General features: G+C 45.1%; 1 protein-coding gene across 1 annotated transcript in view; it reads left to right on the forward strand.

Annotated features, from left to right (window-relative positions):
* The window catches only part of LOC129701436 (dedicator of cytokinesis protein 2-like), a 671,641-nt gene that overhangs the window by 492,805 nt on the left and 164,796 nt on the right, over window positions 1-14,040 (forward strand). Inside the window, exon 30 of the mRNA XM_055642616.1 lies at window positions 11,751-11,829. Within this exon, the coding sequence (XP_055498591.1) occupies window positions 11,751-11,829 (79 nt within the window). The remainder of the gene's footprint in view (window positions 1-11,750; window positions 11,830-14,040) is intronic.

The following is a 14,040-nucleotide window of genomic DNA, read 5'->3' on the forward strand; positions in this document are numbered from 1 at the left end:
CAGTGTGAACTGTGAAGAGGATGTTAGGAGGTTGCAAGGTGACCTGGACAGGTTGAGTGAGTGGGCAGATGCGTGGCAGATGCAGTATAATAGTAAGATTAAACGAGAACTTACCAGTTTGAAGTTTGATCTGTATTTTATGAGGAGTTACGATGAGGGATTACGTGAAGAACCCGCTCAGCAAGCATGCGCGGCATACTTCAAAGCAGTGGTGTGGAATCACAGTTAGACACAGTTATTGAAGTAAACATAGTAAAGACAATGAGACATCAGTTTATCAGTTTGACCCATATTATTGAGGGAGGGAGCGGAGTGCACGTAATCGCTCATCGTAACTCATAAAATACAGATCAAACTTCAAACTGGTAAGTTCTCGTTTAATCTTAGTATTTTACTTCGGAGTCACGTGAGTGATTCCGTGAAGATTTCAAAGCTCTGTGATTTCAAACCGTGTAACAGTTATAACTTCACACACTGCCGAAGTCTTTGAGGGAGGAAGTGTATTATCGTAATCAACCAATGAATCTGTTTGTAGAAAAAATATAATGGTATTTTTTAACAATAACAACAAAGAAATTAAATTGCTCCCCTGGGCTTAAATTAAATATTTGCAGTCCGTAAAATCTTTCCTGCAAATAAAACAGGTTTTGCCAACGGCTTATTAAAAAATTTCTGAACGGTCTTTCCCCTGACCATCCTGCTGTAGCCAGGATGTGGTCTATAGGCATGTCCATTCTTTTAGACGTCGACGTGGATGCTGGACTGGTGGAATAAAATTTGTACATATTAGTGTTTATCCCAGCAGTTTTTAGCACCTGCTTGAACCATCTCGCAATGGTTTGGCTCGTCACCCGACCATAAGGTTTTTTATGACTGACCCACAAGGCTTTTCATCTCCCTCGAATATTTTGGTTGTGTCTATGTAGGATAGTAGGTGGGTCATGGCACATAACCTTGGTTTTGGCGGGTAAGCCCGGAATTCCACGACTGGATTAGGTGTTCATGGTCTGCTCTGTTTGATCAGTCCCTGGATAATGACAGAGATCTGGTCTGGAGCTGTGAGCATGGTGTCCAGTCACAATAGGTGTAGTGACTGGACCCTCTGTGCAGATACAAGTGCCATCTACATGAGTGTTTTGAGCATAGATTGTTCCAGGTTGAGGGATCTGGCTGGTGGCCATCCCCTGAGGTATGTCAGGACCACACTGACATCCCATGTATGGGTGTACCTTGGTCTAGGGGGTTAGAGTTGTAAATACCCTTCATTAGTTTGACCACCAGTGGGTGGGACCCCATGGCCTGTTGTCCTGGAGCTGGTTTTAAATAGATAGGCAGGGCACTTCTATCTGTGTTGATGGCTCTGTAGCTGAGTCCTTCATCGTGGTGAAGGTTCGCCAGGAATTCCAGTACGTTGGTAACTGTAGCGGTTGAGTAGGTGGTCCCTGTATCCAAGCAGTACTTCTCCCATTTCTTGATGCTGGACAAGTGCTGTATTTTAGTGGATGTTCGGAGGGATGCTGACATGGTGTCGACGGTTTGTTCTGATAATCCCAGTCCCAGAAGTGGTTTGTGCAGAATCTGCAACCCAGAAGTTTGATTTTTTTTTTTTTCCCCATGGCATGGGTGGCTTGTGCCCGACACTGGGTGTTAATAACTCTGGGTCACTGGGGAATACCATTGGAGTTTCAACAACCATGTCATGAAATTTTGGGAACCATGTCAGTCGGGTACTATCAAAATACATGAAGCAGAGTCCATTTGTATTGTGCGTAGTCCCCAACTGATGAGGCAGAAGGGAGGAAATGCATAGAAGAAGAATTTCCCCAATCCAGCGCAAACGCATCTACCGCTGCTGCCTCAGGGTCAGGTTCCCACGCGACATACATAGGTACCTGGTGATTTAGCCTTGATGCAAATAAATCGATATCTGGTGTGCTATATTGCTTGATAACTTTTGCAAATTTTTTGGGGTTTAACATCCATTCGATGTTGTCATTAAATTTACGTGACCTGGTGTCTGCCACTGTATTTAGCTTACCTGGCAGGTAAGTTACTGATAGCCAAATATGTCTTTCGACACACCATTGCCAAATTGTGTTGACCAACTTGTCACATGATACCGATTTTATGCCGCCCATATGGTTAATGTAGGCCACCACCGTAGTCTTATCTATTTGTAACAGTACATGCAAGTGATGCATATTTGTGCATAAGCTTTTAAACCATAAAATTCACCCAACATCTGTAGATAATTAATGCCCAGTGTAAGTGGTAACGATGACTCTGGGTTAGTCCATCTACTACTTGTTAGTGATGATAATAGGTTGAAACTATGCCAAATGTTTTTTGCCCGCCACTGTAGTTCTGACATTGCTTCAGTGGGTAACTTCATGACACGATCATAATGACCTGTATGTCATTTTGGCGCCTGTACCTTTGCTCTTTGTAAGTTTTGACAGTGCAAAGGTCCGAATTGTGTAGCCGGAAATGCTGCTACCATTTTCCCAATTACTCTGTTACTTGTCGAATAGTTGGGAGTACGTGGACCATTAAATAGTTGCATGATTGTGCCAATTCAATTGTTTTGTCTCTTGGCAATGTTACAGTCACGTAGACTGAATTAATTGTGAAGCCTAAGTAGTCCATGATCGTGGATGGCTTCAACTTAGTTTTATCTGGATGTAAGACAATCCCAGGGTTTCGAATAACTGTTTGGTAGCTGATACAGCTGACATAGTCAATTCCATGGTCTTGACTATTTTTTTAAAGATATCATCAAGATACGCCATGACAATATGGTTTTGTCTTGTGAATATTGCCAGAGCTGGTTTTAGTATCTTGGTGAATAATCTTGGGCTGATGTGAACCCATTGGGTAATGCTTTAAATTGCCATAGCTGCCCCATCCTGGTAAATTTCAGGTATCTGCGATGATCCTTGTGAATGGTACTAAATAGTAAACATCTTTAAGATCAATGCTTGCCATGAAGTATCCTTTGGAAATTAGTTGTTTGGCAGTAACAACCGTTTCTATTTTGAAACGTATATACTTAACAAACATATTTAGTGAAGTTAAGACCCACCTACCTCCATGGTTATGGGTATTCTTCTGTTTCCTGCCGGTCCAACGAGACTTGCTGCAGATCCTGCTGACTGGTTTACGTGTGGTGCTCATTCCAGACCCTGCCCTCTTGCGCCGATATTTTGGACACTTTGTCCAGTTTTTTAGGCTTGGTTTGGTAACTTAGCCAGACAGCAGGATCTGTGGTTGTGAGGTCGGCGTTCTCACAGTCCTGTAAATTTTATTGAGTTGAGGGCAGGTTTTATAACTTCCTGAGAAGTTGCGGAGCACTGCGAACAGTAGGGTCAGGTGTTTTGCCATACTACCCTGATAATCTGGAAAGAGCATGAGAAATTGATAACCGACGTCAGGGATATCAAATTCATTTTAAGATATTTGGGTTTTTAAAAGCGATGCTCAATGTACCCCCCAATAACAGTGGGCACTTTGAGTAAATGCAATTTAGGGGAGGCGTGATGAATCCAACACCTCATGACTACCTGTCTTGGAGAGGTTTTTTGAAAAGAACAGGTAGTAAGCTGGCCGCCAGTTGAGACTGAAAAGCCATCTCGCTAGTGGTGGAGCCACATAGCGGCCACACCCAGCAGCTCTTCCTGATCCTGTACCTCAAGCATACTCCTCTTCAGCCAGTGACCCCTCTTCTTGACCAGCCCAGCCCTGGTCACCATCGATCCCTCGACAAGGGAGATGGCCAGTGCTGTAGCACTGGAGTGGGAGTGTTAGCTCCCTTGGCGGACTTGCCCCTGCTCCTGAGGCAAGTCTCGCTGGAGTTTTTAGCTCCATGACCTTCCTCTGGCTTGGAGAAACAGACACTCTTGTTTCTTGTTTGAAGTGCTGATCCCATCTTCCGTGTCTGTCTTCAGCCTGAGGTTGGTCCTGACCTTGCTGTTAGAGGCTGTCTGCCGTTTTCGTGCGGCATTTCAGCGGTTCTCGGGCGGCGAGTCTCCTTGTCGGGAGTCTGCAGGGGTGCCGGCCGGTTTTTAAATTTCCCTCCAGTCCGCTGCTGTTGGTCAGACAGCTGTTTAGCGGACTGGGCATCAGCGCAGCACCCGTGTCTGTGGACCGCAGCGTGTGCGGTCCCGTTGCCGCCTCTCCCCCCCTCCACTGTCGGCTCCTTCCCTGGAGTCGAACGGGGGCCACTTCCCTCTGCTGCTTTGCTCCCCCTGGAGCAAAAACAAACGCAAAGACTGACTTTACTCTGAAGGCAAGTACTTACCTAACGTTCCTTTCCTTCAGGCTCGTAGCGGGAGCTCCTGACTCCCGCCTGCCGCTGTTGCACTGCTGGCGTTAATGTCGCGCATGCGTGCTGAGCGGGTTCTTCACGGAATCACTCAGGTGACTCCGAAGTAAAATATAGATAAATGTGAGGTTATCCACTTTGGTGGTAAAAACAAGGGGGCAGATTATTATCTCAATGGGGTTAGGTTAGGTAAGGGGGAGGTACAGCGAGACATGGGTATTCTTGTGCACCGGTCACTGAAAGTTGGCGTGCAGATACAGCAGGCAGTGAAGAAAGCTAATGGGATGTTGGCCTTCATAACAAAAGGATTTCAGTATAGGAGTAGAGAGGTTCTTCTGCAGTTGTATAGGACTCTGGTAAGACCACATCTGGAGTATTGCATACAGTTTTGTTTTCCTAATTTGAGGAAGGACATCCTTGTGATTGAGGCAGTGCAGTGTAGGTTCACAAGATTGATCCCTGGGATGGCGGGGCTGTCAAATGAGGAAAGATTGAAAAAACTAGGCTTGTATTCACTGGAGTTTAGAAGGATGAGGGGGAATTTTATAGAAACATCTAAAATTATAAAAGGACTGGCCAAGCTAGATGCAGGTAAAATGTTCCCAATGTTGTGCAAGTCCAGAACCAGGGGCCACAGTCTCAGGATAAAGGGGAGGCCATTTAAGACTGAGGTGAGAAAAAACGATTTCACCCAGAGAGTTGTGAATTTGTGGAATTCCCTGCCACAGAGGGCAGTGGAGTCCAAATCACTGGATGGATTTAAGAGAGTTAGATAGAGCTCTAGGGGCTAGTGGAATCAAGGGATACGGGGAGAAAGCAGGCACGGGTTATTGATTGGGGATGATCAGCCATGATTACAATGAATGGCGGTGCTGGCTCGAAGGGCCGAATGGCCTCCTCCTGCACCTGTTTTCTATCTATCTATCTATGTATCAGTATTGATTTCTCTCACTTCAGGAAGTCCTGGCATTCCCTCTCTCTCTATCCCTCCCCCAACCAAGTTGCACTAGCTTCTCATTTTCACCCTACAAACAGCTTACAATGGCTTGTTTCCATTATCATCGTTACTTTTTTGCATATCATTCATTCGTCGTTCTTTATCTCTCCACATCACCGTCTATATCTCTCGTTTCCCTTATCCCTAACCAGGCTGAAGAAGGGTCTGGACCCAAAACATCACCCATTCCTTCTCTGCAGAGTTGCTGCCTGTCCCGCTGAGTTACTCCAGCTTTTTGTGTCCATCTTCGGTTTAAACCAGCATCTGCAGTTCCTTCTTACACACTTGGCATCCATTTAAGATATCTTGCTACATTTTACAGTAATTGCCATAGTTATATTATCTCATCTTGGCCAACCAGCTTGGTGTATCAGAGAAGGGGGGTTTGGTAATGCCAGAAGCTGATTTAGATCCCTAGTAACAAGTAACATAACAAATCCCTTAATTGCAATTTAGTGTTGCAATACAATGGTATCCACATTAACTTTAATGGGCAATAAATAATTTAGGAGCTCAAGTTGCAAATATGCATTCACAGCATTTGAAGGCCGACTCCTATGTACTTCATATCACCAAACTGATTTGCTTACATGCTGATAGAGGGGAAATGGTGGTATTAATCTCTGCTATACATAAATGAGAATGTTGAGAGCAGGGGCTTCAATTTTGCCGGAAGAGCAAAAGATAATATACAGGCAACCGTTCTTTATCATTGTTTATTCAATTGAAGGATAATGGTTACTTAATTAGTCCAGTCCACTGAAACGAATACGTGTGATGGTGCTGCAAAAAGAAACTAATGGAATTACATGTTAATGTCACCAAGTGCAGAAGCAACACATATGCACTTATAATGTCACACATTCTTGCAAACCTTTAACTAATGAAGCACTTTGGAACCTCACTAGGTATTGTAATGTAGGGGCCATTAAAAAATGGCAAAGCCCCACCAATTGAAACTGTGATAATCAACCTGATAATTGATTTAGATGAAGGGTAAAGGGCTTGTCCCACTTGACGATTTTTTTTCGGCGACTGCCGGCTTCATATCAGTGTCACCAAAAGATTTCGAACATTTCAAAATCCAGCGGTGACAAAAAAATGTTGCGACACTTGAAAAAACACCGTGCATTATACGTCATCACGCCGCGTCACGCCGCGAATTTTTCAGTGAACTGTTACGTCAGTCAATGATGCCGGCAGTCACCGAAAAAAATCACCGTGGGACAGGCCCTTAAGTGTTGTCTCTGGCATCAGAAGGTTTGCGAATTTTGAATTTGTAATCAAGAATTGAGTGCAGAATCTAGGCACTTACTGTGATACAGAGTGCGTGCTAATTGGTTGGGATGACACATTCATCTGAAGCCATTTCTGCTCCTTGAAGTAGACAGCTTTGATTCCAGTGTTTAAGAGGGAACTGCAGATGCTGGAGAATCGAAGGTTACACAAAAAAGCTGGAGAAACACAGCGGGTGCAGCAGCATCTATGGAGCGAAGGAAATAGGCGACGTTTCGGGCCGAAACGTTGCCTATTTCCTTCGCTCCATAGATGCTGCTGCACCCGCTGAGTTTCTCCAGCTTTTTTGTGTAAGCTTTGATTCCACATGAGTAGAAGAAGATGCTTTTTCTAAGGTTCAATATTTAACCCTTATGGTCCTACTTGAAAGCAAAATATCTGATTATTTACACATTTTGTTTTTCCAGAATAGAGTGATGAATTAGAGGTAGACCCAAAATGCTGGAGTAACTCAGTAGGACAGGCAGCATCTCTGGAGAGAAGGAATGGGTAATGTTTCAGGACCCGAAATGTCACCCATTCCTTCAGTCTAGATATGCTGCCTGTCCAGCTGAGTTACTCCAGCATTTTGTCTAACATTGGTGTAAACCAACATCTGCTGTTCCCTCCTACACATAAATTAGAGGTACTAGGTCAAACACTGCAAATATTGTAACTCACAGAAGTTGGCGTCATCATTGTTAATCAGATTGTACATAGAAATGTTTCCACATTATTTTCAGCGTTTAACGGAACAGCAATTAAACTGCTCACTGGGAATTTTTCAAATTTGTATCATAACAGCAAAATAAAGCAAAAAGCTAAAATTAAATCTAGATATAACTAAAACTCTCATCTTGTCCTCTTACGATTTGCATTGTTTTCCTATTTGTGCAAAACCGGTATCCGATAGCGCCACGTTTAATCACCTCCTTACTCACCGTTCTCTTGTGCTGCAAGTGCATCAAGTTTTGTTCCGATCAGAGGAATATTACAAAAGTTATGACGGTTCAAAAATCGTAAAAATCGCCCCTTCTGACACCCGCTGTGAATCACCGGTGGCGAGGAGAATAAAGCTGAAGGAGCAAAGTGAGCAGAGTCAAGTCAAGTCAAGTTTATTTGTCACATACACATACGAGATGTGCAGTGAAATGAAAGTGGCAATGCCCGCGGACTTTTGTGCAAAAGACAAACAACAAAACAACCAAACAAACTATAAACACAATCATAACACACATATTCTTTTACATAATAAATAATAGAAGGAAAAAACGTTCTGTAGAGTTAGTCCCTGGTGAGATGGGCGTTTACAGTCCGAATTGCCTCTGGGAAGAAACTTCTTCTCAACCTCTCCGTTCTCACTGCATGGCAACGGAGGCGTTTGCCTGACCGTAGCGGCTGGAACAGTCCGTTGCAGGGGTGGAAGAGGTCTCTCATGATTTTGTTTGCTCTGGAGTTGCACCTCCTGTTGTATAGTTCCTGCAGTGGGGTGAGTGAAGTTCCCATCGTGCGTTCGGCCGAACGCACTACTCTCCGCAGAGCCTTCTTGTCCTTGGCAGAGCAATTCCCAAACCAGATGGTAATGTTCCCGGACAAGATGCTTTCCACCTCCGCTGCGTAGAAGCACTGGAGGATCCTCGGAGACACTCTGAATTTCCTCAATTGCCTGAGGTGGTAAAGGCGCTGCCTTGCCTTACTCACCAGTGCTGAGGCGTGTGATGACCATGTCATATCCTCAGAGATGTGGACTCCCAGATATTTAAAACAGTTCACCCTATCCACAGGATCCCCATTTATACTCAATGGAGTGTACGTCCTCGGATGATGTGCCCTCCTAAAGTCCATGATCAGCTCCTTCGTTTTTTTGATGTTCAAGAGGAGGCTGTTCTCCTGGCACCAGAGTGCTAGACCAGCCACCTCCTCCCGGTAGGCCTTCTCATCATTGTCTGAGATCAGGCCCACCACCACAGTGTCATCAGCAAACTTAATTATTGAATTGGAGCTGAACCTAGCCACACAGTCATGTGTGTACAGGGAGTACAATAGGGGGCTGAGGACGCAACCCTGGGGCGATCCTGTGCTCAGGGTGAGGGACTTTGATGTATTCCCTCCCATCTTGACTACCTGGGGCCTGGCGGTGAGAAAGTCCAGGACCCAGGCACACAGGGAGGTGTTGAGCCCCAATTCCATTAGCTTCCCGGCCAGTCTGGTGGGGACTATCGTGTTGAAGGCTGAACTGTAGTCTATGAACAGCATCCTCACGTAGCCCCCCTTCTGGCTGTCCAGATGAGAGAGAGCAGTGTGCAAGACCTGGGAGACCGCATCGTCCGTGGATCTGTTCGGACGGTATGCGAACTGCAACGGGTCCATGTTCCGAGGGAGGAAGGCGCAGATGTGATTCTTCACCAGCCTCTCAAAGCATTTCATGACTACGAGAGCAGAGTGAGCAGAGTGTGGGCTGCGTCTGCGGCGACCACAACCCCTGTCCCCCCCCCCCACCCCGCTACCACAACCCCCTGCCGCCACAATCCCCCCCGACACCAATGCAGCCGCTCCCCCAACCCCCCGCACCCACAACTTACCTCCTGCCCTCAACATACCCCCCTATCCCCCACACAAACACCCCCCACCCTAACACCCCCCTCATCCACACACACGCACCTCCCCCACCCCCATCTCTCCCCCACATACTCCCTCCTCCCCCATATCCCCTGCTCCCCCACCACACCTCCCCCACACCCCCCCTACACACCCCCTCATCCACACACACGCACCTCCCCCACACACACACACCGCCCTCCCCACACACCCCTCTCTCCCCCACGCACACCCTTCTCCCCCCACACCACACCTCCCCCACACTCCCCCCCTCCTCCAGACCCCCCTCCCCAGACCCCCCCGCCCCCCACACCCCCTCCTCCCCCCCATCCTCCCCCCCCCAAACCCCCCCCCCCCCCCCCCCCCCCCCCCCCCACACCCCCCCCCACCAGACCCCAACAGGTCCCGCCTGAAGCCGTCCCCCTCCCCTGGCTGCAGAATGCTCCCACCATTGCGTCTCGGGAACAGGCGAGTGGTGGAATACTGCATTGGAGAATGCGTTGCGTTGGGGGACCAGGCCTCCCGGTGACTGGGACACAAAGGGGTCCCACTTAGTCTAGTAGTCCACAAATTAATATTAGCAGGTTTTTACTTTTTACATTGACCATGGGGATTGCAATACGATATGATACAATAGAACTTTATTTATCTCAGGAGAGAAATTGGTCTGCCAGCAGTCATAAAACGCAAAATACATGAAACAGGAAATTAATGTACCGAGTGGTAATGATTGGGGATGTGCAAAGATTGGGGTGGGGGAGAGGGGGAGGGCAGTCAGTCTACCCCACAACAGAAGGGGGAGGAGTTATACAGTTTGATAGCCACAGGGACGTTCTGTACTGCATTTTTGTGGAACCAGTCTGTTACCGACAGTACTCCTCAAGTTGACCAGTATGCCATGGAGAGGGTGAGCTGTATTGTCCAAGATGCTCCGCAGCTTGAGGAGCATCCTCCCCTCCATGTCCAATTCCCATGAATCCAACTCTGCCCCCAGGAGGAGCCAGCCTTACCAGATGGTAGGTAACATATTGGAAATAGTAAATATATAAACACAATTTAAAAATGTTTTAACTTGTATTTCTTGACGCCTGCACAGATGGCATAAACTTGCATTACAGAAAACTGCGACCATTTTGGGGGAATGCAGCTCCTTTCACCTCGTAACACATGGTCACCTGTGTTCTTTATAGCTTATGCTTTCTTCTGTGTCCACACAAGTCATTCTTTTAGTTCTTACAATTATAATGAAGAATGTCACATGATGCATTGGGCCAAATATCAATCCCAGAGCAATCCCTTTGTCTCTTTATCCCACTCCTGATTTCCCAATATCCCTGAAATTAATTTTGTCGTACGCATGTTTATCAAATCTCTCTTGACCCTTTATTGCTATCATCCATGCCATGGTAGTTAACAGTGGCCAATTAACCTCACAGCACTGATTTAATATGTGGGATAGAACCAAGGCATCAAGGGAAAGCCTTCACAGTCATGGGGAGAATTAACACATTTCACACTAACAGCAGCAGAGGTCGGAATCGAACCCGCATCTTTGGATCTGTGGAGCAGCGGCACTACCTGCTGTGCCACACATTCTCTGAATGACAATGCTGTCCTATCATTATGGACAGCATGAAATCCTATCATTATACAAAGTGTGCTGGCATATTGTGAAAATGCATTGTCCAAACCCAACTAATTTACAGAGTGTAAATTTAAAGATAAGGAGGGTTTACGTCAAGGGTCGGCAACTTTTTCTGCCAAGGGGCTAGGACATATGTCTGTGAGCGGATGGCGGGCCACATCTATCACGTGTACACATGGATCCCGCCCCCATCCCGCCGTAGATGGCAGACATTAAATCACATGTTCACATAGATCCCTCCCCTTTGAGGATGCCACCTGGAGCACTGAGCTCAAATATCACACTCACTCGTCTCCATCCTATTGACAACCCCGATCCCGACCGTGAAGCCCAGACACAGAAGGTGTGTGGCCGTGCTGGCGGCTTTGCGCAAGATGCGGTACAGCCAAATCACCTTCTAGGCACCAGAGGTAGAAAAGAAATGCTGGAGAAACTCACTCCAGCATTTTTTTCTACCATTGATTTTTCCAGCATCTGCAGTTCTTTCTGAAACGTTCCAGGTACCGGAGATGATGGAAGTCTGCGGGCCGGATGATTGAGGAAAAAAAATACACCTGTGGGCCGGATAATTTTGGGGTACATGCCGGATTTGGCCCGGGCGCCATAGGTTGCCGACCCCTGGTTTACATCAATAGGCCACTGTAAAGGAAACAAAAGGCCAGGATGGAAAATTCTACCTAACAGTGGAACTATTTTTCATTTCATCTACAATTGATTAAAATGAAGACTTTAATGTTATCTGCCTGGGCCACAATTGACTCCCTTTTACAGAATGCTGGTGGTGCTGGCTCGAAGGGCCGAATGGCCTATTCCTTCACCCATTGTCTATTGTCTATTGTCTAAGACATCCCTTTAACCTTGCAAACAGGCAAGTTAAAACAAGTGGATTAACTGAGTGCATTTGTTTTTCGCAGGGTGTTTTTAGGAGCCATTAACAAGTTTGCAGAAACAATGAACCAAAGATTCTTGGAGAACATGAATTTTGAGCAACAGGTAAGAGATTACGATACTCAGCATCAGATGCATCGCTTAAATGACCAGAGCCTGTTGTAGCCAAGAAGTGTAGGAAGGAACTGCAGATGCTGGTTTAAACCGAAGATAGATATAAAATGCTGGAGTAATTCGACGGGACAAGCAACATCTCTTGAGAGAAGGAATGGGTGACATTTTGGGTCGAGACCCTTCTTCAGTCGACCTGAAACATCACCCATTCCTTCTCTCCAGATATGCTGCTTGTCCCGCTGAGTTACTCCAGCATTTTGAGTCTATCTTCTGTTGTAGCCAAGTGCAGACGCAAGAAAGCAGTCCAAATTGACATTGACAAACATATTCACAATATCCAGGGCCATTTAAAGCTGGCTAGGTGTAAAATTGTTGGATTACAATACGGTGAACTTAATGTGGAAGCAATTGCCCTTCTGTGCTTAACAGATGTTTTAATAAAATGATTTAATTAATGAAAAGTATTTGTATATTCTAAAGCTTGATCAGGAAAGTGGATTTTAAGGATATGTTGAATTTCTTTCAGCCAACTTTCATGACTGAAGGCCATCAACCATGCCATGATAATTGACAGTAGCTCACTTTGTTTCATGAATTAGTTAGCTGAGGGGTATGAGAGACTATTGAATGAAATAAAAACAGGGAATTAGACACAACCTATTGTCATGAGTAGAAAGTAGACAAAAATGCTGGAGAAACTCAGCGGGTGAGGCAGGATTTATGGAGCGAAGGAAATAAGCAATGTTTCAGCCCAAAACGTTGCCTATTTCCTTCGCTCCATAAATCCTGCCTCACCCGCTGAGTTTCTCCAGCATTTTTGTCTACCTTCGATTTTCCAGCATCTGCAGTTCCTTCTTAAACGACATGTGTAGAAAAGTGGGCAAAAGGTGTAGTTGAAATTTGATTAAAAAAGTACACACCTAAATTGTCAACATTGATCAACAAAATCTCGCAGCAACTTCAACATTTCAGTACATGAGTGAAGTTTATTTATTGTCACATGTACCGAGGTACAGTGAAAAGCTTTTGATGTGTGCTAACCAGGCAGCGGAAATACAATACATGATTACAATCAAGCCATTCACAGTGTAGAGATACATGATAAGGGAATAATGTTTAGTGCAAGCTAAAGCCAGCAAAGTCCGATCAATGTTAGTCCAGTAGTATTTCAGAACTGCTCTCTGGTTGCGGTCCGATGGTTCAGTTGTCTGATAACAGGAACGGAGAGATGAAGGAAGAAAGGATTTGCTGTGAATACTAATTTAGGTAGTACTGTAGAAATGGCCAGCCAATTGTAAATAGGGAATAACACACTGAACGGGCAAAACTGTGGCAGATGGAGCTCAGTATGAGGAACAGCGGGCTACATCTAGTTTAAAGAAGTAATATTGCTGAGAAAAAGGTTTTCAGTCCATTGAGACTCAATCAATTCTAGTAAGAGGAAACCCATTGATACAATTTTTTCAGTCCAATTCCAAATAGTTTCCCTCAAAGTCTTGACTTTTCTGAAAGCCCTGATGATCCTTTCAAGAGTCAAGTCAAGAGTGTTTATTGTAATTTGTCCCAGATAGAACAATGAAATTCTTACTTGCAGCAGCACAACAGAATATGTAAACATAGTACACTGTAAGCAATATAATAAATGAGAAATACAAAGTTTAGTGTGCGCACACACACACACACACACACACACACACACACACACACACACACACACACACACACACACACACACACACACACACACGCACACACACACACACACACACACACACACACACACACACACACACACACACACACGCACACACACAATAATAGTCCCCACACTTTTTCCACGGGCAACATGCTCCAAATCATCACTACCACTCTTCCCCCATTGATTTTTATAATCACCTAATATCTGATTTAAACATTATTTCCAAATTTCAAAGTAACAGACAAAGTGAATCCAGAAACTTGTACATGAAACACAAAAAATATCCAGTAGTTGGACAATTATTGAAGGAATTACAATAATGAATGGAATTTTGTCCTTTACTATTAGCTAGATTACAAAGGGCAGGGAATTATGTTATAGTTGTATGGAACTCTAGTCGATCCCACATGGAATAATTGTTTATTTCTGGACAGGAAGGATATGCTGACATGGGAAGGAAAATAATCGTAGGCTAAAAATATTGAATTATTAAGACAGATTCC

The sequence above is a fragment of the Leucoraja erinacea genome, chromosome 11 (genome assembly GCF_028641065.1).
Source record: "Leucoraja erinacea ecotype New England chromosome 11, Leri_hhj_1, whole genome shotgun sequence".
Lineage (NCBI taxonomy): Eukaryota > Metazoa > Chordata > Chondrichthyes > Rajiformes > Rajidae > Leucoraja > Leucoraja erinaceus.